We start from the raw sequence: 22,833 nt of genomic DNA on the forward strand, positions 1-22,833 counted from the left end.
AGGGTGGTGACCTCGTACTAGTGCCCCTGTCCCTCAGCAGTGCCACACTGGTGACACTGTCCCCAAGCAGGCTGGGGACCCAGGGTTGGTGACACGGGGGGGCGGGCAGTGTCCCCACTGGTGGTGACGGTGGCAGGGTTGGTGACACGGGGGGTGGGCAGTGTCACCGCTGGTGGTGGCAGTGGCAGGGTTGGTGACACGGGGGTGGGCAGTGTCACCGCTGGTGGTGGCAGTGGCAGGGTTGGTGACACGGGGGTGGGCAGTGTCCCCACTGGTGGTGGCAGTGGCAGGGTTGGTGACACGGGGGGTGGGCAGTGTCCCCACTGGTGGTGACGGTGACAGGGTTGGTGACACGGGGGGGCGGGCAGTGCCCCCACTGGTGGTGGCAGTGACAGGGTTGGTGACACGGGGGGCGGGCAGTGTCCCCAGTGGTGGTGGCAGTGACAGGGTTGGTGACACGGGGGGGCGGGCAGTGCCCCCGCAGGTGGTGACGCTCCCGCGGGAGTCGGTGCGGGCGGTGCCGGGACAGACTGTCACCTTCACCTGCGTGGCCACCGGTGTCCCCACCCCCATCATCACCTGGCGCCTCAACTGGGGCCACACCCCCAGCAGCCACAGGTGGGCGGGGCTGCCGTGGGCGGGGCCGGTGGGCGGGGCCGAAGGGGCGGGGTCTAAGGGGATTGGTCGGCAGGGGCGAGGAGAGTCAGCCGTGGGGCTCAGTGGGAGGGGCTTGGAGGAAGGGGAGGGGCTTATGATGGGAGCAGCTTATCATTGGGGAGGGGCTTGTGCTGGGGGTGTGGCCTGTGGCAGGAGGGGCTTGGGCTTTGGGGCGGGGCCTGCAGTGGTGGGAGGGGCTTGGGCTTTGGGGGTGGGGCCTCTGGTGGTGGGAGGAGCTTGTGACAGGAGGGCGGGGCTTGCCCCCCTGCAGTGGAAGCAGCTTAGACGTGGGGCGGTGCTTGTAAAGGGGGCGTGGCCTTCAGTGGGGGGCGGGGCGATTGGGCGGGGCCAAAAGCCAGCAGGGGCTGCGGGTGGGGGAGCTGCGCGGTGGGCGGGGCTTGGAATTGGGGGCGGGGCTTGAAATGGGGGGAGCTTGAATTGGGGGCGGGGCTTGGAATTGGGGGCGGGGCTTGGAAGTGGGGGCGAGGCTTGGACTCAGGGCGGGGCTCGGACTCGGGGGCGGGGCTTGGAATCGGGGATGGGGCTTGGAATTGGGGGCGGGGCTTGAATTGGGGGCCGGAGCTTGAATTGGGGGCAGAGCTTCAATTTGGGGCGGGGCTTGGAATTGGGGGCGGAGCTTGGATTTGGGGCAGAGCTTGAATTGGGGGCGTGGCTTGGAATTGGGGGCGGAGCTTCAATTGGGGGCCGGGCTTGCATGTGAGCAGGGGCGCGGCGGGGCTGCGCACCCCTCGGGGTGCCGGTGCTGGTGCTGGTGCTGGTGCTGGGCGCCGGGTGTGCCGGCTGTTGGGTGCCAAGGGTGCCGCGCAGGGTGTCGATCGTGAGCGAGGCCGGGCAGGGGACACTGACCATCCGGGACGTGAAAGAAGCCGACCAAGGCGCCTACACCTGCGAGGCCATCAACAACCTGGGCATGGTCTTCGGCATCCCCGACAGCATCCTCACCGTCACCCGCCCCGGTGAGCGTCCCCGCGCTGTCCCGTCCCCAGCCCGCCCCCCCGCGAGCCGTGGCGCCGTCCCCGTCACCCGCTGTCCCCCGCAGGGCCGTGCCCCGAGGGCCACTTCCAGGTGACGGGGACATCCCGCTGCCGGCCCTGCTTCTGCTTTGGCGTCACCACCTCCTGCCGCGCCGCCGCCCGGCGCCGCCACCGCCTGCACCTGCGCTTCGACCGCCCCGACGACTTCAAGGGTGAGTCCTGGGGACAAGGGGCAGGGGACAAGGGGCGCGGCGGGGGCTGAGCGTGTTCTCGCAGGCGTCAACGTGACGGTGCTGGCGGCGCCGTCCTCGCCGGTGCTCTCGGCCACCCAGCTGCACGTGGACGCGGGCGCCGAGGAATTCCAGCTCCTGGACCTGTCCCGACGCTTCCTGGCCCTCGACGCCTTCTGGGCGCTGCCCGACACCTTCCTTGGGGACAAGGTGACAGCGGGGGGCACAGGGGGCTGGGGACGGCGGCGGCGCGGGCGCTGACATCCCGCCGGTGCAGGTGGACGCCTACGGGGGAGCGCTGAGCTACGGGGTGCGGTACCGGCTGGGCAGGGGCCCCCCCGAGCCCACCGGCCACCCCGACGTGGTGCTGCGGGGACACGGGCGGCAGCTGCGGGCGCGCGCCGGGGCCACCCAGCCCGACGTCCCCAACCGGAGACACCTGCCCCTCACCGAGGTGGGTGGGAGCGGGGTCGAGGTGGCGATGGGAGGTGATGGCTGGGAGGGATGATGGTGGGAGGATGATGGGGAACGATGATGGTACCAAATGGTTGATGATGGTGGTGGGAGGGTGATGGCAATGGTGTGTGGAGGTGATGGTGGGGGGGATGGCGGTGGCTCTGGTGCCAGATGGGTGATGATGGGGGGTGGTGATGGGGAGACCATGTTGGTGCTGGTGCCAAATGGTTTATGATGATGGTGGTGGGTGATGTTGGGGGGGATGATGGGGGGGGGCGATGGAGGAGGTTATAGGGGGGTGAGGGTGGTGCTGGAGCCAAATGGGGGGTGGTGATGGGGGGTCAGTGGTGGGGGGGTGATGGTGATGATGGTGGGTGATGGTGAGCAGGGGTGATGATGATGGGGTGGGGGTGATGGTGGTGCTGGCACCAAATGGGTGATGATGATGGTGGGGGGTGATGATGGTGGGGGGTGATGGCGGGGGGGTGTGGGTGTGATGGGGTGACGGTGGGTGATGATGATGGGGATGATGATGGGGTGGGGGCGATGCTGCTGGTGGCAGGCGGGCGATGCCGGTGGTGCCGGGTGAGTGACACCAGTGGTGCTGGTGAGCGGGTGACGCCAGCGCTGGCACCCCCGGGTGACACGGGTATCACCGCACTGGCAGGAGCACTGGGAGGACGAGGCGGGGAACCCGGTGAGCCGGGAGCTGCTGCTGCTGGTGCTGCAGGGGCTGGAGGCCGTTTACATCCGCGCCGTGTACGACGGGCGCATGGCCAGCGTGGGGCTCAGCGACGTGGCCATGGATGTCACCGGCCCCGGTGACACCGGCCTGGGACCGGCCGGCGACGTCGAGGAGTGCAGGTGACCGCAAGCGGCGAGGTGGCGGGTTCGGTGCCACCGCCATTGCGATGCCACCGTCACACGCTGTGTCCCCAGGTGCCCCGTGGGCTACGCGGGGCTGTCGTGCCAGCGCTGTGCCGCCCGCTTCGAGCGGGTGACAGGGGGACCCTACCTGGGGACCTGCTCCGGTTGCGGCTGCCACGGCCACTCCAGCACCTGCGACCCCGTTTTTGGGCACTGCCTGGTAAGGGGAGGGGGTGCCAGGGTGACGGGGGGATGTGGTGCGGTGTCACCACCCTCCCATGTCACACGTGTCCCCCCCAGAACTGCCAGCACAACACGGAGGGTCCCCAATGCGAGAAATGCAAACCTGGCTTCTTTGGCGATGCCACCAGGGGCACGGCCACCGCCTGTCACCCGTGTCCCTGTCCCTACACTGAGCCAAGCCGCAGGTGGGTGCCAACCCCAGGAGACCCCCCCCCCAGTGAAATGTCCCCACCCCGGTGTCACCGTCACTGTCACCCGCAGGTTTTCGGAGTCATGCTTTTTGGACACGGACGGCCAGGCCACCTGCGACGCCTGCGCGCCCGGTTACGCCGGCCGGCGCTGCGAGAGGTGGGCGGGGGTCCCTATGGTGGAGGGAGGGGGTCCCTATAACCCCCCCACCCAACACCCCCCACCCATCACCCCCCGTCCCCATAGGTGCGCCCCGGGCTACGAGGGAGACCCCATCCAGCCGGGCGGCAAGTGCAGCCCCATCGGTGAGTGCTGGGGGCTGCTTGTGGGGTCCCCCCGACCCATGGGTGCCCCCCCCCACCCATGGGTGCCCCCACCCTCACCCTCGCTGCCCGCAGGCCAGGAGCTGGTCAAGTGTGACGCACGGGGGGGCAAGGACGGAGCTGGTGGCACCTGCAGCTGCAAGGTGGGGACAGGGACCCGGGGGGGGCTGGGTGCTCCCGTCCCCCACCACACCCTGTGCAGTCCCATGTAGCACCCAGTGTGACCCCGCTGTGGCACCCAGTGGGGCCCCTGGGGTCCCCAGTCTCATCCCCACTATTCCGAGCATCCCCCTTGTGGCGCCCGGTCCCATCCCCATAGCACCCAGTGTTATCCCCCGTAGCACCCAGTCTGCCCCCCCAGCACCCATTCCAGTCCCCCATAACATCCAGCCCAATCCCTGGGGCACCCAGAGGGATCCCCTATAGAACCCAGTTTGGTACCCTCACCAGCACCCAGTCCCACCCCCATGGCACCCAGTGTCATCCCTGGGGTACCCAGTCCAATCTCCCCCAGCACCCATTCCACCTCCACCCCATGGCACCCAGACTGCTCCCCAGCACCCAATTCCGCCCCCCCGTGGCACCCAGTCCCATTCCTGGGCCACCCAGTTCAACCTCCCGTAGCACCCAGTCTGCTCCCCCAGCACCCATTCCAACCCCCCCCCAGCACCCACTCCAATCCCAGGGGCAGCCAGTGGTATCCCATATAGCACCCAGTCCGATCCCCCCCCAGCACTCATACCAACCCTCCATAGCACCCAATCTTCCCCCCCAGCACCCATTCCAACCCACACCAGCACCCAGTCCAGCCCCTATAGCACCCAGTCTGATCACTGTGGCACCCAGTCCAATCCACAGCACCCATTCCAACCCCCCGCAGCACCCAATCTGATGCCCTATAGCACCCATGCCAGGCGCCCTGTAGCACCCAGTCTGCACCCCTCAGCACCCAGTCCAACCCCCCATAGCACCCAGTGTGCTTCCCCAGCACCCATTCCACCCCTGCCCTATGGCACCCACTCCAACCCCCATAGCACCCAGTCTGCTCCCATGGCACCCAGTCCAATCCCTGGGGCACCCACTGGGATCCCCTATAGCACCCAGTCCGACCCGCACCCCCCAAGCAGCCATTCCACCCCCACCCTATGGCACCCATTCCAACCCGCCCCAGCACCCAGTGCCATGCCTGGGGTACCCAGTCCAATATCCCCCCCAGCACCCATTCCGCCCCTGCCCCATGGCACCCGTTCCAACCCCCATAGCACCGGGTCTGCTCCCATGGCACCCAGTCCAATCCCTGGGGCACCCACTGGTATCTCCTATAGCACCCAGTTGGGTCCCCTCCCAGCACCCGTTCCAACCCATTCCCACCCCTGGGGCACCCAGTCTGACCCCCCCAGTACCCATTCCAGTCCCCCATAGCACCCAATCTGACCCCATAGCACCCAGACCAATCCCTGGGGCACCCAGCGAGATCCCCTATAGCACCCAGTCCGACCCGCCCCCCCCAGCAGCCATTCCACCTCTGCCCTACGGCACCCAGTCTACCCCCCCAGCACCCATTCCTGTCCCACATTGCACCCAGTCTGTCCCCATAGCACCCAGTGCAATCCCTGGGACACCCAGTGGGTTCCCCTATAGCACCCAGTGTGCCCCCCCCCCCCAGCACCCATTCCAACCCAGTCCCACCCCCATGGCACCCAGTCCCATCCCTGGGGTACCCACTTGGATCCCCTATAGCACCCAGTCCAACCCCCCCCCCAGCACCCATTTCACCCCCACCCCATGGCACCCAGTCCAGCCCCCATCACCCCCCCCCTCCCAATTTCCACCCCACAGCACCCCCCCGCCCCAGCCCCCCATTTCCCAGCCCCCAGCTGCTCCCACCCCACTCCTTGGGCACCCACGCGCCCTGTCCCCGCAGCCCAACGTGCGGGGCCGGCTCTGCGACTCCTGCGCCGCCGGCACCTTCCACCTGAGCGCCGCCAACCCCGAGGGCTGCCTGCCCTGCTTCTGCATGGGCGTCTCGCGGCACTGCGCCAGCTCCGCCTGGAGCCGCCACCAGGTACCCGCCAGGCCGCCTCGTGCCATGTTGCGCCATCCTATGTCACGTTGTGCCGCGCCGTGCCATCCCGTGCCGTGTCAAGCCATGCCGTGCCGTGCTGTGCTATCCTGTGCCGTGTTGCGCCATCCTACGTCGTGTCAAGCCACGTCGTGCTGGGCCGTGTTGTGCCATTGTGTACCATGTCTTGCTGTGTTGTGCCGTGCCTTGCCATGCTGTGCCGTGCCATTATGTGCCATTATATGCCATCGTGTGCCACGTCTTGCCATGCCGTGCCATTGTATGCCATGCTGTGCCTTGCCACGCCTTGCTATGTTGTGTCAAGCCATGTCATCTGTATCTTGCCATGTTGTGCCTTTGTGTGCCATGTCTTGCCACGTGTTGCTATGTCATGCCATGCCGTGCCATTATATGCCATGTCTTGCCATGCCATGTCATGCCATTATGTGCCATGTTATGCCATGCTGTGCCTTACCATGCCATGCCATACCATGTCACATCAGGCCATGCCATGTTGTGCGACATGTCTTGCCATGTCTTGCCATGCCGTGCCATGCAGTGCTATGTCATGCTGTGTCACGTCCTGCCATGCTGTGCCATATGGCGTCTTGCCATGCCGAGCAGTGTCATGCCATCCCATTTTGTGCCACGCTGTAACATGCCACGCCGTGTAGTGCCATGTTGTGCCATGTCACGTTGTCCTGTGACATGTCATGCATTGGTATGCCGTGCCATGGAGTGCTGTGCCATGCCATGTAGTACCATGTTGTGCCATGTCATGTAGTGCCACGTTATGCCATGTCTTGCTGTGCCGTGCCGTGCCGTGTTGTGCCACGCTGTGCCATGCCGTATACTGCCATTCTGTGCCGTGTCACATTGTCCTGTGACGTGTCATGTGTCGGTGTGCCATGCCGTGGTGTGCCATGCCGTGCCACGCCGTGCCCACACCAAGCCCCTTCCCTGTCCCCGCAGGTGACACTCACGGCCGAGGAGTCCCCGCCGCTCAGCCTGGCCAACCTGGCCGGCACCCGCACGGTGAGCGAGGGCACCCGCTTCTCCTCGCCGCGGGAGCTGCTCTTCACCGCCTTCCACACGCTGCCTCGCGACGTCTACTACTGGGTGCTGCCCGCGCCCTTCGCCGGGGACAAGGTGCCGGCAGCGCCGGGGACACCTGGGGGACAAGCCGTCCGTCCCCAAGCCCGGCTGAGCCTCGCCGCGTCCCGCCCCGCAGGTGACATCGTACGGCGGCGAGCTGCGGTACACGGTGACGCACCGGGCACCGGCGAGCGCCCAAGCGCTGCCGCGCCAGCCCGACGTGCTGCTGCAGGGCAACGGCATCCTCCTGGAGCACTTCTCCGACACCAGCCCCCCCGCCGGCGTCCCCACCGCTGTCACCGTGCCCTTCCGCGAGGTGAGGAGCGGCGGGTGTCCCTCCCACCCCAGGGCAGGGTCGGGGACACGGTGTCACCTCCCGGTTGTGGCCGCAGCGTGCCTGGCGCCGGGCGGACGGGCGCGATGCCACCCGCGAGCATCTCCTGATGGCGCTGGCCGACGTGGACCTCTTCATGATCCGGGCGTCCTACTCGGATCGCCAGGAGGAGAGCAGGTACAGGGGACGGGGGGACACAGGGGACATGGGGACGGGGGCAGGCAGGGCGGTGGGGACGTGTCCTCTCGCCCCGCAGACTGGCCGATGTCACCCTGGACGTGGCGGTGCCACACGCCACCGGCCGCCCGCCGGCGCTGGAGGTGGAGGATTGTGCCTGTCCCGCCGGGTACCGCGGGGCCTCCTGCCAGGTGAGACCCTCGCTGTCCCCTCCCCAGGGCCCTGGGGACACTGAGCGGTGGCCCAACCGTCCCCGTGTCCCCTCTGTAGGACTGTGACACCGGCTACACCCGCAGCACCGCCGGGCTCTACCTGGGCACCTGTGAGCCGTGCCAGTGCCACAGCCACGCCGGCGAGTGCCACCCCGAGACCGGCGTCTGCCAGGTGAGCTGGGGACACTGGGGACGCCCCGGTGACACCCATGGCAATGCCACCGACGCCGTCACCCCCTCCTTTGCAGGGCTGCCGGGATCACACGGAGGGTGACCAGTGTGACAAGTGCCAAGCCGGCTACTATGGTGATGCCACCCGGGGCACCCCGGGTGACTGCCAGCCCTGTCCCTGCCACGGACCCCCCGGTGACACCCAGTAGGTGCCCCCCCGGCCCCTGCCATGTCCCTGGGGACACCGGCAGGGGGTCACCCGTTCCCTTGTACCCTCGCAGGGTGACCAAGAGCTGCTTCGAGGACAGTGACGGGCAGCCCACCTGCAGCGCCTGCGCCCCGGGACACAGCGGGCGCCTCTGCGAGAGGTACCGGGGACACCGGGGTGGGGAGTGGTGGGCTTTGGGGTGTCCCCCCACCTCCTCATGGGCTTTTTGTGGTGTCCCCACCCACAGGTGCGCACCCGGGTACGCGGGGGACCCGCTGCGGGGGGAGCCGTGCCGAGGTGAGTGTCACGGGGAGGGGACGGGGGGCATCCCCACGCTGCGGGGGGGTCGTGCCTGACCGCTGTCCCCCCCCAGCACCGGGTGTCCCCGCCCCAGCACCGGGTGTCCCTGCCGGGCAGTGCCAGTGTGACCCGCGTGGCAGTGTTGGTGACGGCTGTGACACCGACGGGCGGTGCCGCTGCAAGGTGAGCCCTGTCCCTGCCACCCAAACCCCGCCAGAGGGGGTGACAGGGCCATGTCACCCACCCTGTTTCCTCCCCCATGAAAAAAGGCCAACGTGGAGGGTCCCCAATGTGCCACCTGCCGTCCCCACCACTTCCACCTGAGCGCCGGCGAGGCGGGCGGCTGCCTGCCCTGCTTCTGCATGGGCATCGTCCAGCACTGCGCCAGCGCCGCCCGTGCCCGCGCCACCGTGAGTGTCCCCCCGCGTCCCCGTGCTGTCCCCAGGTGTCCCCACCCTGCTCACCCACCGTGTCCCCATCCCCCCGCAGGTGCACACGCCGTTCGCCCCCGGGGACGCCCAGGGCTTCGCGCTGGTGAACCGGCAGCGCAGCACCCGCGTGGGCAGCGGCTTCGCGGTGGAGCCGGGGCCCCCCCAGCCCCGCCTGAGCTACGGCCGCTTCGGGGACCTGCCCCCTGACTCCTACTACTGGCAGCTGCCGCCCCCCTTCCAGGGGGACAAGGTAACGGGGGCGTCCCCGTCCCCCGCTCCCCAGGGACAGGGGTGCCCATGGGAGCTCCCAGCCCATCGGCTGCACCCGCTGCCCGGAGGCACCCCTGGGTGCTTGCCCACAGGGAGGAGGTGGGCACAACCTCCCCATCACCTGCCTTTCCCTTTTTCCCTTTTTCCCTTTTTCCCTTTTTCCCTTTTTCCCTTTTTTCCTTTTCCACCTTTCTACCCTTTTCCCCCCCTTTTCCCCCCTTTTTCCCCCCCTTTTTCCCCCCTTTTTTCTCCCTTTTTCCTGCCTTCCCCTCTTTCTTCTTCCCTTTTTCTTTTTTCTCTCTCTCTTTTCTTTTCCTTTTTCCATCCCAACCCCATCCTACTCCCCTTCCCCATCCCCATTCTTGTCCTATTCCCACCCCCTTCCTCCTCCCTTCCCCATGCCAATCCCTGTCCCATCCTCTTTCTCTTCCCTTGCACTTTCCCCATCACATCCCATCCCATCGCATCCCATCCCATCGCATCCCATCCCATCTCATCCCTTTCCCGTCCTCTTCCCCATCCCATCCCTGGTCACATCCCCATCTTCCTCCTTTTTCTTCCTTTTCCCATCCCGTCCCCGCACAGGTGGGCTCCTACGGCGGGCGTCTCCGCTACACGCTGACCTACACCCCGGGGGGGCAGGGAGCCCCCCTGCCTGACGCCGACATCCAGATCACGGTACAGGGATGCTGGGTGGGGTGGGGGGTGACATGGTGACACCAGGACCGCCCCCCTTGACCCCTCCATATCCACAGGGCAACGACATCACGCTGGTGGCGTACCAGCCCGACCTGCCCCCGCACACCCCCCAGGCCTTTGAGATAATTTTTCGGGAGGTAAGAGGGGATTAGTGTCCTCAATGTCCCTTGTCCCCATGATGCCGCTGTGCCCCGCACCTTGACCCCTGTCTCTGCCCGCAGCAATACTGGCAGCGGCCGGACGGGCAGCCAGCGACACGGGAGCATCTCCTGATGGCTTTGGCCGACTTGGACGAGATCCTCATCCGAGCCACCTACTCCACCAGCACGGCTGCCGCCAGCATCGCTGATGTCACCATGGAGGTGGCCGTGCCCCCCCAGCCCGGCCTGCCCCCCGCCCCCGAGGTGGAGGAATGTCGCTGCCCCCCCGGGTACCAGGGACTGTCCTGCCAGGTGAGCCCCAGTATCACCCCATCATCACCCCATCATCACCCCATCATCACCCCAGCATCACCCCATCATCACCCCAGCATCACCCCAGCATCACCCCAGTATCACTCCAGCATCACCTCAGCATCACCCCAGTATCACCTCAGCATCACCCCAGCATCACCCCAGTATCACCCCAGTATCACCTCATCATCACTCCAGCATCACCCCAGTATCACCTCAGCATCACCCAACATCACCCCAGCATCACCCCAGCATCACTCCCAGTATCACCCCCAGTATCACCCCAGCATCACCCCAGCATCACTCCCAGTATTACCCCCAGTATCACCCCAACATGACCCCCAGTATCACCCCCACATCACCCCCAGTATCACCCCTGTATCACCCCCAGCACCACCCCCAGTATCACCCCAGTATCACTCCCCTTCCCAGGGATATTTAGGGGGGCTCACAACACTGACCCCCCCATTTTTCTGTTGTCCCCGGCAGGACTGTGCCCCCGGTTACACGCGCACCGGGGGGGGGCTGTACCTGGGGCACTGCGAGCTCTGCGAGTGCAACGGCCACTCCGAGAGCTGCCACCCCGAGAGCGGCGCCTGCTCTGTGAGTCCTTCTAGTCGGCTTTTTTTTGGGGGGCTGAGGGTCTCATTGCACGTGTGCACCTCCAAATATTTGTGTGTCCCCTCCCAGGGATGCTTGCACAACACAGCGGGGGATTTCTGTGACCAATGTGCCCCCGGTTTCTACGGGGATGCCACCGCCGGGACCCCCGAGGACTGCCAGCCCTGCGCCTGTCCCCTCCCGTACCCCGAAAACCAGTGAGTGCCGGTGCTGGGGCGGGGGGTGCTGGGGAGGGGACGCGCCCCCACCTCGCCCTGTCCCCCCCGCAGGTTCTCCAGGACCTGTGAGAGTCTGGGAGGCGGCGGGTACCGCTGCACTGCCTGCGAGCCGGGCTACGCCGGGCAGTACTGCGAGCGGTGAGGGGGGGCTGTGGTGCCCCCACACACACACCCCTGTATAGTCACCCTGATGTACCCATCCTGATATACCCACCCTGATATACCCACCCTGATATACCACCCTCCATATACCCACCCTGATATACCATCCCCCACATACCCACCCTGATATACCACCCTCCACGTACCCACCCTGATATACCACCCCCCACATACCCACCCTGATATACCACCCTCCATATACCCACCCTGATATACCACCACCCACATACCCACCCTGATATACCACCCTCCATATACCCACCTTGATATACCACCCTCCATATACCCACCCTGATATACCACCCCCCATATACTCACCCTGATATACCAGCCCCCACATACCCACCCTGATATACCACCCTCCATATACCCACCCTGATATACCACCCTCCATATACCCACCCTGATATACCAACCCCCACATACCCACCCTGATATACCACCCTCCATATACCCACCTTGATATACCACCCCCAAGATACTCACACTGATATAGCACCCCCCATACACCCACCCCCATATACCCACCCTGATGGGCCCACTTCCATATACCCACCCCCATATACCCACCCCAATACACCCACCCACATATAGTCAACCCAATGAGCTCACCCTCATATATCCACCCCTCATATACCACCCCCCATACACCCGTCCCCATACCCCCACCCTGATACACCCGCCCCCATACACTCACCCTGATATCACACCCCCACAAAGGTGTCCCCATATAGTCACCTCAATATCCCCACCCCATATCCCCACCCCAACGAGCTCACCCCCATACACCCACCCCAACACACCCTCCCTGCTGTGCTCACCCCGGTGTGTTCACCCCAACATACCCACCCCAAAGTGCTCACCCCATGTACCCACACTGAAGTGCTCACCCGAAAGCGTTCACCCCCATATACTCACCCCAACACACCCACTCCAGGGTGCTCACCCCCGTATACTCACCCCAATACACCCACCTCAACGTACTCACCCCGATGGGCTTCCCTGATAGACCCACCCCAACGTGCTCACCCTTACACCCACCCTCATATAGTCGCTCCGATGTGCTCACCCCAAAATACCCCCAAAGTGCCCACCCTTACACTCACCCCTATATACTCACCCCAAAATGCCCACATCAATGCACTCCTCACCCTTGTACCCACCCCAATATACCCACCCTGATCTACTCACCCCAAACACCTGCCCCATATACTCACCCCCACGCACTCACCCCAATGTTCTCCTCCTGCTATACCCACCCTGGAGTGCTGACCCCAATATACTCACCCCAAATACTCACCCTGATACACCCACCCTGATATACCCACCCCAAAATACCCCCACAAAGTGCCCACCCTTACACTCACCCCTATATACTCACCCCAAAATACCCACATCAATGCACTCCTCACCCTTGTACCCACCCTGATACACCAGCCCTGATATACCCACCCCAAATACTCACCCCCATGCACTCACCCCGATGTTCTCCTCCTCCTATACCTACCCCGAAGTTCTCACCCCCATATATGAACCCCAATACGCTCACCCCACTTATACCCTCCCCTGTATACCCACCCCATTATGCTCAGCCCCAATATATGCACCCCAATGGGCTCACACCAGTATATGCCCCCCTATACGCTCACCGCAACGTACCCACCGTGATATATGCACCCCTGCTCACCCCAATACACCACCCCGGTATAGTCGCTCTGGTGGGCTCACCCCAATGTACCCACCTTGATATGCTCATCTTGATATTTGCACCCCAATATTTTCACCCTGCCATACCCACCCCAATGTACCCACCCTAATATGTTCAGCCCCCATATCCCCACCCCAAAGGACTCACCCCAGTATTTGCACCCCAATATCCCCACCCCAATGTGCTCACCCCAGTATATGCACCCCAATGTTCTCACCCCACTATTTGCACCCCCATATCCCCACCCCAATGTTCTCACCCCAGTATTTGCACCCCCATATCCCCACCCCAATATTCTCACCCCAATATGCTCACCCCAGTATATGCACCCCAATGTGCTCACCCCACTATTTGCACCCCCATATCCCCACCCCAATGTTCTCACCCCAGTATTTGCACCCCCATATCCCCACCCCAATATTCTCACCCCAATATGCTCACCCCAGTATATGCACCACAAAGGGCTCACCCCACTATTTGCACCCCCATATCCCCACCCCAATGGGCTCACCCCAGTATTTGCACCCCCATATCCCCACCCCAATATTCTCACCCCAATATGCTCACCCCAGTATATGCACCCCAATGTTCTCACCCCACTATTTGCACCCCCATATCCCCACCCCAATGTTCTCACCCCAGTATTTGCACCCCCATATCCCCACCCCAATATTCTCACCCCAATATGCTCACCCCAGTATATGCACCCCAATGTTCTCACCCCACTATTTGCACCCCCATATCCCCACCCCAATGTTCTCACCCCAGTATTTGCACCCCCATATCCCCACCCCAATATTCTCACCCCAATATGCTCACCCCAGTATATGCACCCCAATGTTCTCACCCCACTATTTGCACCCCCATATCCCCACCCCAATGGGCTCACCCCAATACACTCCCCACTATCCCCATCCTGCTATACCCCCCAACACACCCTCACCCCCTTTTTTCCCCCGCAGCTGCGCCCCCGGTTACGTGGGTGACCCGACGGCGCGGGGCCAGGCGTGTGTCCCCGCGGGGTCCGCGGTGCCGCTGGCCGTGCGCGTGCACCCCCCGCGCAGCGCGGTGGCGCAGGGCAGCGCCGTCACCCTGCGCTGCCAGGCCACCGGAGACCCCCCCTTCTATTACCACTGGGCGCGGGAAGACGGGCGACCCCTCCCCGAGGGCGCCCAGAGCCGGCGACAAGGTATTGGGTGGCTCAGGGACGGGGGTGGCCCCAAGCTGGGGGGGACTGTGGCGTCACCTGCGTGTCCCCCTCCCAGGCGAGGAGCTGCACTTCGCCAGCATCCAGCCCTCCGAAGCCGGCGTCTACGTCTGCTCCTGCCGCAACCTGCGGTACAGCAACGCCAGCCGCGCCGAGGTCATTGTCACCGGTAGGTCATTGTCACCGAGGGGGGGACATGGGGACGGAGGGGAGGAGCGGGGCTCAGCTCTCCTGTCTGCGCACAGAGACCCCTGACAAACCCATCACCGTCACCGTGGAGGAGAAGCGGGTGCAGCGGGTGAAGCCCGGGGCCGATGTCACCTTTGTCTGCACTGCCAAAAGCAAGGTGAGGGGTGGGGGGCCCAGCACGGGGTGCGAGGGCACCCTTGGGTGCCCGTGGGGATGTGCAGGGCATGGGGACACCCCTGTGTGATCATGAGGACATGCAGGGCACAGACATCCTGGGTGGTCATGGGGACATGCAGGGTGCACAGGGACACCCCTGGGTGCCCCCAAGGCATGCAGATACCCCAAGGTGCCCACGGGGACATGCAGGGCATGGGGACACCATTGGGTGCCCACGGGGACGTGCAGGGTGTGGGGACATCCCTGGGTGCCCACCTGGTCCCACAGGGCACACAGATACCCCTCGGTTCCCACAGGGACATGCAGGGGACAGGGACACCCTTGGGTGCCCATGGGGACATGCAGAGGACAGGGATACCCCTGGGTGACCATAGGGACATGCAGGGCACAGGGACAGCCCTGTGCGCTCATGGGGACACATAGGGCACAGGGACACCCCTGGGTGCCCATGGGGACACGTGGGGCATGGGGACACCACTGGGTGCCTGTGGGGACATGCAGGGTGCACAGGGACACCCCTGGGTGTCCATGGGGACATGGGGGGCATGGGGACACCACTGGGTGCCTGTGGGGACATGCAGGGGGCAGAGACACCCCTGGGTGCCCATGGGGACACGCGGGGCATGGGGACACCACTGGGTGCCTGTGGGGACATGCAGGGTGCACAGGGACACCCCTGGGTGTCCATCCAGCCATATGGCCCCCGCGAGCACCCTCGGGTGCCCACGTGCCTCCACGGGCCACCCCTCACCTCTGGGTGCCCAGCTGTCCCCCCTGGCTGCCCAGACAGCCCTGCAGTGCCCCCCACGCCCCTGTGTGCCCATCGCCGTGGCCTCAGGCGCCTCTCCCCCCGCAGTCTCCCGCCTACACGCTGGTGTGGACGCGGCAGAGCCACGGCTCGCTGCCGCCCGGCGCCGTCGACTTCAACGGCATCCTGACGCTGCGGCGCGTGCGCCCCGAGGACGCCGGCGTCTACGTCTGCACCGGCTCCAACATGCTGGACATGGACCAGGGCACCGCTACGCTCTACGTGCAGGGTGGGCACCGGGGTGATGGGTGGGCTGGGCGCCCGGATAATGGGGTGATGGGCACACTGGGCACCCAGACGCCAGGGCAATGGGCACACGCAGCGCCCAGACGCCAGGGTGATGGGCTGGCTGGGCACCTAGACGCTGGGGTGAAGGGTGGGCTGGGTGCCCAGACAGCAGGGTGATGGGCTGGCTCGGCACCCAGATGTCAGGATGACGGGCACACTCGCCCAGATGTTGGGGCGATGGGTGGGCAGGACACCCAGATGTCGGGGCAATGAATGGGCTGGGTGCCCAGACACCAGGGTGATGGGCACACTTGGCACCCAGATGCCAGGATGGTGGTCTGGTTTGCTGCCCAGATGCCAGGGCGATGGGCACACTCGCTGCCCAGACACTGGGCTGATGGGCAGGCTCAGTGCCCAGATGTCGGCGTGATCAGTGGGCTCGGTGCCGGACACTGGGGTGATGGGCACACTCGACGCCCGGATGCCGGGGTGATGCATGGGCTGAGTGCCCAGATGCCGGGGTGTTGGGCAACACTTGGCGCCTGGACGCCAGGGTGGTGGGCACCTTGGGCACCCAGGTGCTGGGGCAATGGGTGCATTCAATACCCAGATGTCAGAGTGATGGGCACATCCAGCGCCCAGACACTGGGATGATGGGCACATTCACGACCCAGATGCCCTGGCAATGGACAAGGTCGCCGCCCAGACACCAGGGTGATGGGCACACTCGCCACCAAGGTGCTGGGGCAATGGGCATAGTCAGCACCCAGTTGCCAGAGCGCTGGGCACAATGACACCCAGTCGCCGGGGCGATGGGCACGGTGATGCCCAGATGCCAGGATGATGGCAATGCTGATGCCCAGACACCAGGGTGATGGGCACGCTCTCCTGAGATCCCCTCTCCTTCTTGCAGCCCCCTCCAAGACTCAGATGTTCTACGGCCCCGTTGAGTTCATGGAGGGGCACAGGCCGGGTAAGTCACCACGGGGGGACTCGGGGGGGTCCCCACACTCCCCCCGCACCCGCTGCACGCCGAGGCTCCACTGCGCACCCCCCGCACCGGCTGTGCCACGCCACCCCCCGCTTCCTACCGCCCCCACTGCACCATGCGGGGGGCCGTGGTGAGCCCTGAGCCCCCCACTACGTGTCACCGCAGCCGCCACCGCCGCTGCCCCCACCGCTGCCGTGGAGCCGGCGCAGCTGAGCGTGGCGCCGGGGCAGCCGGCCGAGTTCCGCTGCGTGGGCACCGGCAGCCCCACACCCACCCTCGAGTGGCTCGGTAGGTGCTGCCAGGGACGGGGGGGACATCGGCACCGGGTTTGGGGACATGGGGGTGACGCGGAGTTGTGTCTGTGCAGGGACACTGCCGCCGCGGGCGGTGGTCCAGGGGGGGACGCTGCGTTTTGGTGCCGTGGAGCCTGGCGACGAGGGACACTACATGTGCCGGGCGCGCAGCAGCGCCGGGCAGCACACAGCGAGGGCGTTCCTCCATGTGCACGGTGCGTGTCCCCGTCGTCCCTGTCATCCCCATTGTCCGTCCTCAGCATCCTCATCCCCATCATTCCCATCATCCCGGTTCATCTCTGTCATCTTTATGGTCCATCCCCTTCATCCATCCCCAACATCCCCATCATCCCATCATCCCATCATCTCCATCATCTTATGGTCCATCCCCATCATCCCCATCCCAATTGTCCCATCATTTCCCATCATCCCCATGACTCCCATCATCCACATCATCCCGTTGTCCCCATCATCTACATCATCCCTGTCAGCCCTGTTGTCCCCATCATCCCTGTCACCCTCCATGATCCCTATCATCCATCCGCATAATCCCATTGTCCCCATCATCCCATTGTCCCCATCACTCCCTCGTCCCTGTCAGCATCATCCCTGTCATCTCCCATTGTCCATCCCCCTCATCCCCATCAACTCCATTACCCACAATGTCCCTATCATCCCCATCATCCCTGTCACCACCATTGTCTCTGTAACCGCTCATCGTCCCCATCACCCTCATTGTCCCCATCATTTCCCATCCCTGTCACCCCCATCATCCCATTGTCCCCATCATCCCCCATCCCTGTCACCGCCATCATCTCCATCATCCCATTGTCCCCATCACCCTCATTGTCCCCATCATCCCCCATCATCCCCATCATCCCATTGTCCCCATCATCCTCATTGTCTGTATCATCATTGTCACCCTCATTGTCCCCATCATCCCCGTCACCCCCATTGTCTCCGTCATCCCATTGTCCCCACCATCCTCATCATCCCCATCATTCCTCTTGCCTCCATTGTCCCCATCATCCTGTTGTCCCCATTGTCCTCATCATCCCCATCATCTCTGTCATCCCCATTGTCCCCATTGTCCTTGTCACCATCATCCCTGTCACCCCCATTGTCCCCATCATCCCATTGTCCCCATCATCCCTGTCACCCCCATTGTCCCCATCATCCTGTTGTCCCCATTGTCCTCATCGTCCCCATCATCTCTCTCTCTCCTCCCTTGTCCCCATCATCACGTTGTCGCCATCGTCCTCATCATCCCTGTCATCCCCCTTGTCCCCATTGCCCCCACCCCCCGATGCCACCCTGACCCCCCATTTTGCGCAGCGGCCGACGCCCCGCGGGTGCAAGTGAGCCCGGAGCGGACCGAGGTGCAGGAGGGCTCCACAGTGCGGCTCTACTGCCGCGTCGCCGGGTCCCCAACTGCCACCATCACCTGGGAAAAGCAGGGGGGCACCCTGCCGCCGCAGGTGAGCCGGGGCAGCACCCTTGGGTGCTCCTGGCGGGGTGTGGGCGCACCGTGGGTGCTGCTTACACTTGCCCTGCTACCGCAGTCCCGCGCCGAGCACGGTGACATCGCCACGCTGGTCATCCCCACTGTGACGGTGGCCGATGGTGGCATCTACCTCTGCGTGGGCACCAGCGCCGCCGGCACGGCCCGCGCCGCCATCGAGGTGGCCGTGGTGCCAGGTGAGGCGGGGGACAGTGGTGGGGTTCAGGGAGGGTTTTGGGGGGCTACAGCCCACCCACATGTCCCCCCCCTTTACCTGCAGGGGCAGCGCCACCCGTCCGCATCGAGTCCTCGTCCCCATCGGTCACCGAGGGACAGACCCTGGACCTTGACTGCCTGGTGGCAGGATCGGGCCCCGCCACGGTGACCTGGTACAAGCGCGGTGGCTCCCTGCCCGCCGGCCACCAGGTGGGACACGTGGGGTCGCCCCAAATCCTGTGCTGTCCCTTTGCTCTCCTGCGCTAATGTGTCCCCAAACTGTCCCCTCCAAGGTGTCGGGCACCCGCCTGCGCATCCCGCAGGTGACAGCGGCCGATTCGGGGGAGTACGTGTGCCGGGTGACGTTGGGGACCACCATGCGGGAGGCGTCTGTCGTTGTCACTGTGGTGGCTGGATCTGGCTCGTCCTATGGTGAGACCAGGCGTGGTGGCACCAAGAGGGACATGCCGGTCCCCAAGAGGTGGTCACAGCTCTGTCCTCTTCCCCCAGGGCCACCAGCTTCAGGTGTCCCCATCCGGATTGAGGCGTCATCGTCCTCCGTGGCCGAGGGACAGAGCCTGGAGCTCAACTGCGTGGTGGCCGGGCAGGGACAGGCCACTGTCACCTGGTACAAGCGCGGGGGGTCCCTCCCGGCCAAGCACCAGGTAGGGGACAATGTCACCAAGCGGGGGCGTTGGGGTTGATGCACAGCCCTGGGCAAGCTTGGGTGGCCCCGTGCGAGCTCAGGTGGCCCCATGCAAGCCCGAATGGCCCCGGTGACGCCCGTGTCCCCTCCCCGCAGGTGTCCGGGTCCCAGCTGCGGCTGCTGCAGGTGACAGCGGCCGATTCGGGCGAGTACGTGTGCCGGGTGACCAGCGGGGCCACCACCAAGGAATCTGCTGTCATGGTGACAATCCAGCCCAGCGGGGCCAGCGCCTACCGTGAGTGGGGATGGGGTGACAGTGCCAGCAGGGGGTCACCGTGTGCCGTGACACTCGCAGTCACCGGTGTCCCCTCCCTCCTCTGTCCCCAGCCCCGGGCAGCACGACCCCCCTGCGCATCGAGTCCCCGTCCTCCACCGTGACCGAGGGCCAGATCCTGGACCTCAACTGCGTCATCGCCAGCCCCACACAGGCCACTGTCACCTGGTACAAGCGTGGGGGGACCCTCCCGGCCAAGCACCAGGTAGGGGACGTGGAGGGGGGTGTCCCCAAGGGGGTGGTTGATGCACAGCCCCGTGCCAGCCCCGGCGGCCGCCGTGGAAGCCCAAGTGACCCCGTAGAAGCCAAAGTGACCCTATATAAGCCCAGGTGACCCCATGCAAGCCCAGATGGCCCCATATAAGCTCAGGTGGCCCCATGCAAGCCCAAGTGACCCAATGGAACCCTAGGTGGCCCCATGGAAGCCCAAGCGACCCAATGGAACCCTAGGTGGCCCCATGGAAGCCCAAGCGACCCAATGGAACCCTAGGTGGCCCCATGGAAGCCCAAGTGACCCCATACAAGCCCAGATGGCTCGTGCAAGCCCAAGTGGCCCCGTGCAAGCCCAAATAGCCCCGGTGACGCCCGTGTCCCCTCCCCACAGGTGTCCGGGTCCCGGCTGCGGCTGCTGCAGGTGACAACGGCCGATTCGGGCGAGTACGTGTGCCGGGTGACCAGCGGGGCCACCACCAAGGAGACCTCCATCATGGTGACAATCCAGCCCAGCGGGGCCAGCGCCTACCGTGAGTGGGGACCAGAGGGGACAGGGAACGTCACCCATGGGGTGGTAACACCGCCCTGCCGTGTCCCTGGCTCCGGGATGACTTGATCCCTGGGGAAGCCACCACGTGTGCGCTCCTGGTGTCCCTTGGAGGGTGACACATGGTGGTGGCCACAGTCTCTAACCAATCTCTGTCCCCAGCCCTGGGCAGCACGACCCCCCTGCACATTGAGTCCTCGTCCTTGTCATCCCCGGTGACCGAGGGCCAGACCCTGGACCTCAACTGCGTCATCGCCAGCCCCACACAGGCCACTGTCACCTGGTACAAGCGTGGGGGGACCCTCCCGGCCAAGCACCAGGTAGGGGACGTGGAGGGGGGTGTCCCCAAGGGGGCGGTTGGGGTTGACGCACAGCCCCGTGCCAGCCCCGGCGGCCGCCGTGGAAGCCCAAGTGACCCCATAGAAGCCAAAGTGACCCTATATAAGCCCAGGTGACCCCATGCAAGGCCAGGTGGCCCCATATAAGCTCAGGTGGCCTCATGCAAGCCCAAGTGACTCAATGGAAGCCCAGGTGGCCCCATGGAAGCCCAAGTGACCCCATACAAGCCCAGATGGCTCGTGCAAGCCCAAGTGGCCCCGTGCAAGCCCAAATAGCCCCGGTGACGCCCGTGTCCCCTCCCCGCAGGTGTCCGGGTCCCGGCTGCGGCTGCTGCAGGTGACAGCGGCCGATTCGGGCGAGTACGTGTGCCGGGTGACCAGCGGGGCCACCACCAAGGAGACCTCCATCATGGTGACAATCCAGCCCAGCGGGGCCAGCGCCTACCGTGAGTGGGGACCAGAGGGGACAGGGGGACTGTGCCACAGTCTTCCTGAGGTGACCCTCCCTTCTCTGTCCCCAGCCATCGGTGTCACCCCCCCGCTGCGCATCGAGTCCTCCTCCTCCGCCGTGGCCGAGGGGCAGAGCCTGGAGCTCAACTGCCTGGTGGCCGGGCAGGGACAGGCCACTGTCACCTGGTACAAGCGCGGGGGGTCCCTCCCGGCCAAGCACCAGGTAGGGGACACCAGAGGGACCGTTTGGGGTGGAAAAGGGTTTTTTGGGGGTTTTGAGGGGTTTGCGTTACCTTCTTACGTGTGTCTCCCCTGCCAGGTGTCAGGCACCCGCCTGCGCATCCCGCAGGTGACAGCGGCCGATTCGGGGGAGTACGTGTGCCGGGTGACATCGGGTGGTGTCACACATGAGACGTCCCTCATCGTCACCATCCAGACTGGCGCCGGCTCCTCTTACGGTACTGGGGACAGGTGGGGGGTGACACGGGGACACGACAGGGACGCGGTGGCTGTCCCACTGACCCCGTTGTCACCCCCAGCTGTCGGTGTCACACCGCCGGTGCGGATTGAGACCTCGTCTGCTGCTGTCACCGAGGGACAGACCCTGGACCTCAACTGCATGGTGGCAGGACAGGGCCACCCCCATGTCACCTGGTACCGGCGCGGGGGGGCTCTGCCCCCCAACAGCCAGGTGGGACACCGGGGAGGTGACGTCAGCCCACAGGGCACAGCCCCGTGTCTGACACTGATGTGTCCCCAACTTGTCACCTCTCCAGGTGTCGGGCACCCGCCTGCGCCTCTTCCAGGTGGCGGTGGCCGATTCGGGGGAGTACGTGTGCCGGGTGACGCTGGGGACTGTCACACAGGAGGCATCTGTCATCGTCACCGTGCCCAGCGGCACCGGCACCTATTACCGTGAGTGTGAGCCAGAGGGCAGTGCTTGAGGACAGACAGGTGGCACTTGGGTGACAAACATCCCTGTTCTTTGTCCCCCTCAGCCTCCGGCGTGTCCCAGCCCCTCCGCATCGAGTCCTCGTCCTCGGCCATCGCCGAGGGACAGACCCTGGACCTCAACTGCCTGGTGGCAGGATCGGGCCCCGCCACGGTGACCTGGTACAAGCGCGGTGGCTCCCTGCCCGCCGGCCACCAGGTGGGACACGTGGGGTCACCCCAAATCCTGCCCCGTCCCGCTGCTCTCCGGCACTGACATGTCCCCAAATTGTCCCCTCCCAGGTGTCGGGCACCCGCCTGCGCATCCCGCAGGTGACAGCGGCCGATTCGGGGGAGTACGTGTGCCGGGTGACATCGGGCGGTGTCACGCAGGAGACATCGCTCATCGTCACCATTGATGATGGAGCCAGCCCGTCCCACCGTGAGTGCCACCCTTGGGGGGACAGGTCCCCAGTGCTGCCGGGAACCGGTGGGGACGCTAACCCTTAACTGCCCGTGCAGCCGCCGGTGTCACACCGCCCGTCCGCATCGAGTCCTCAGCGTCCTCTGTCACCGAGGGACAGACCCTGGACCTGGACTGCGTGGTGGCCGGGCAGGGACAGGCCACCATCACCTGGTACAAGCGCGGGGGGACCCTCCCGGCCAAGCACCAGGTGTGTGGGGA

The 22,833-nt window shown here is 65.2% G+C and overlaps 1 protein-coding gene across 1 annotated transcript in view; it reads left to right on the forward strand.

Annotated features, from left to right (window-relative positions):
* HSPG2 (heparan sulfate proteoglycan 2) overlaps positions 1-22,833 on the forward strand; it is a 51,976-nt gene that overhangs the window by 12,285 nt on the left and 16,858 nt on the right. The window contains 53 exon segments of the mRNA XM_065650239.1: positions 474-618; positions 1,486-1,634; positions 1,718-1,864; positions 1,929-2,092; positions 2,160-2,336; positions 3,006-3,202; positions 3,278-3,425; positions 3,506-3,633; positions 3,710-3,796; positions 3,884-3,942; positions 4,036-4,103; positions 5,885-6,025; positions 6,995-7,171; positions 7,254-7,433; positions 7,510-7,628; positions 7,708-7,819; positions 7,899-8,012; positions 8,089-8,216; positions 8,293-8,379; positions 8,467-8,516; positions 8,593-8,702; positions 8,789-8,929; positions 9,009-9,200; positions 9,806-9,898; positions 9,976-10,056; positions 10,141-10,371; positions 10,861-10,974; positions 11,062-11,189; positions 11,262-11,348; positions 14,043-14,269; positions 14,346-14,456; positions 14,533-14,633; positions 15,510-15,690; positions 16,603-16,662; positions 16,846-16,968; positions 17,048-17,188; positions 18,309-18,451; positions 18,536-18,671; positions 18,755-18,900; positions 18,984-19,122; positions 19,201-19,355; positions 19,493-19,631; positions 19,724-19,875; positions 20,275-20,413; positions 20,593-20,750; positions 21,076-21,214; positions 21,290-21,441; positions 21,538-21,676; positions 21,758-21,909; positions 21,995-22,133; positions 22,217-22,368; positions 22,452-22,590; positions 22,671-22,822. Of these exon segments, the coding sequence (XP_065506311.1) occupies positions 474-618; positions 1,486-1,634; positions 1,718-1,864; positions 1,929-2,092; positions 2,160-2,336; positions 3,006-3,202; positions 3,278-3,425; positions 3,506-3,633; positions 3,710-3,796; positions 3,884-3,942; positions 4,036-4,103; positions 5,885-6,025; positions 6,995-7,171; positions 7,254-7,433; positions 7,510-7,628; positions 7,708-7,819; positions 7,899-8,012; positions 8,089-8,216; positions 8,293-8,379; positions 8,467-8,516; positions 8,593-8,702; positions 8,789-8,929; positions 9,009-9,200; positions 9,806-9,898; positions 9,976-10,056; positions 10,141-10,371; positions 10,861-10,974; positions 11,062-11,189; positions 11,262-11,348; positions 14,043-14,269; positions 14,346-14,456; positions 14,533-14,633; positions 15,510-15,690; positions 16,603-16,662; positions 16,846-16,968; positions 17,048-17,188; positions 18,309-18,451; positions 18,536-18,671; positions 18,755-18,900; positions 18,984-19,122; positions 19,201-19,355; positions 19,493-19,631; positions 19,724-19,875; positions 20,275-20,413; positions 20,593-20,750; positions 21,076-21,214; positions 21,290-21,441; positions 21,538-21,676; positions 21,758-21,909; positions 21,995-22,133; positions 22,217-22,368; positions 22,452-22,590; positions 22,671-22,822 (7,169 nt within the window).

Source organism: Caloenas nicobarica, chromosome 22 (assembly GCF_036013445.1).
Source record: "Caloenas nicobarica isolate bCalNic1 chromosome 22, bCalNic1.hap1, whole genome shotgun sequence".
Lineage (NCBI taxonomy): Eukaryota > Metazoa > Chordata > Aves > Columbiformes > Columbidae > Caloenas > Caloenas nicobarica.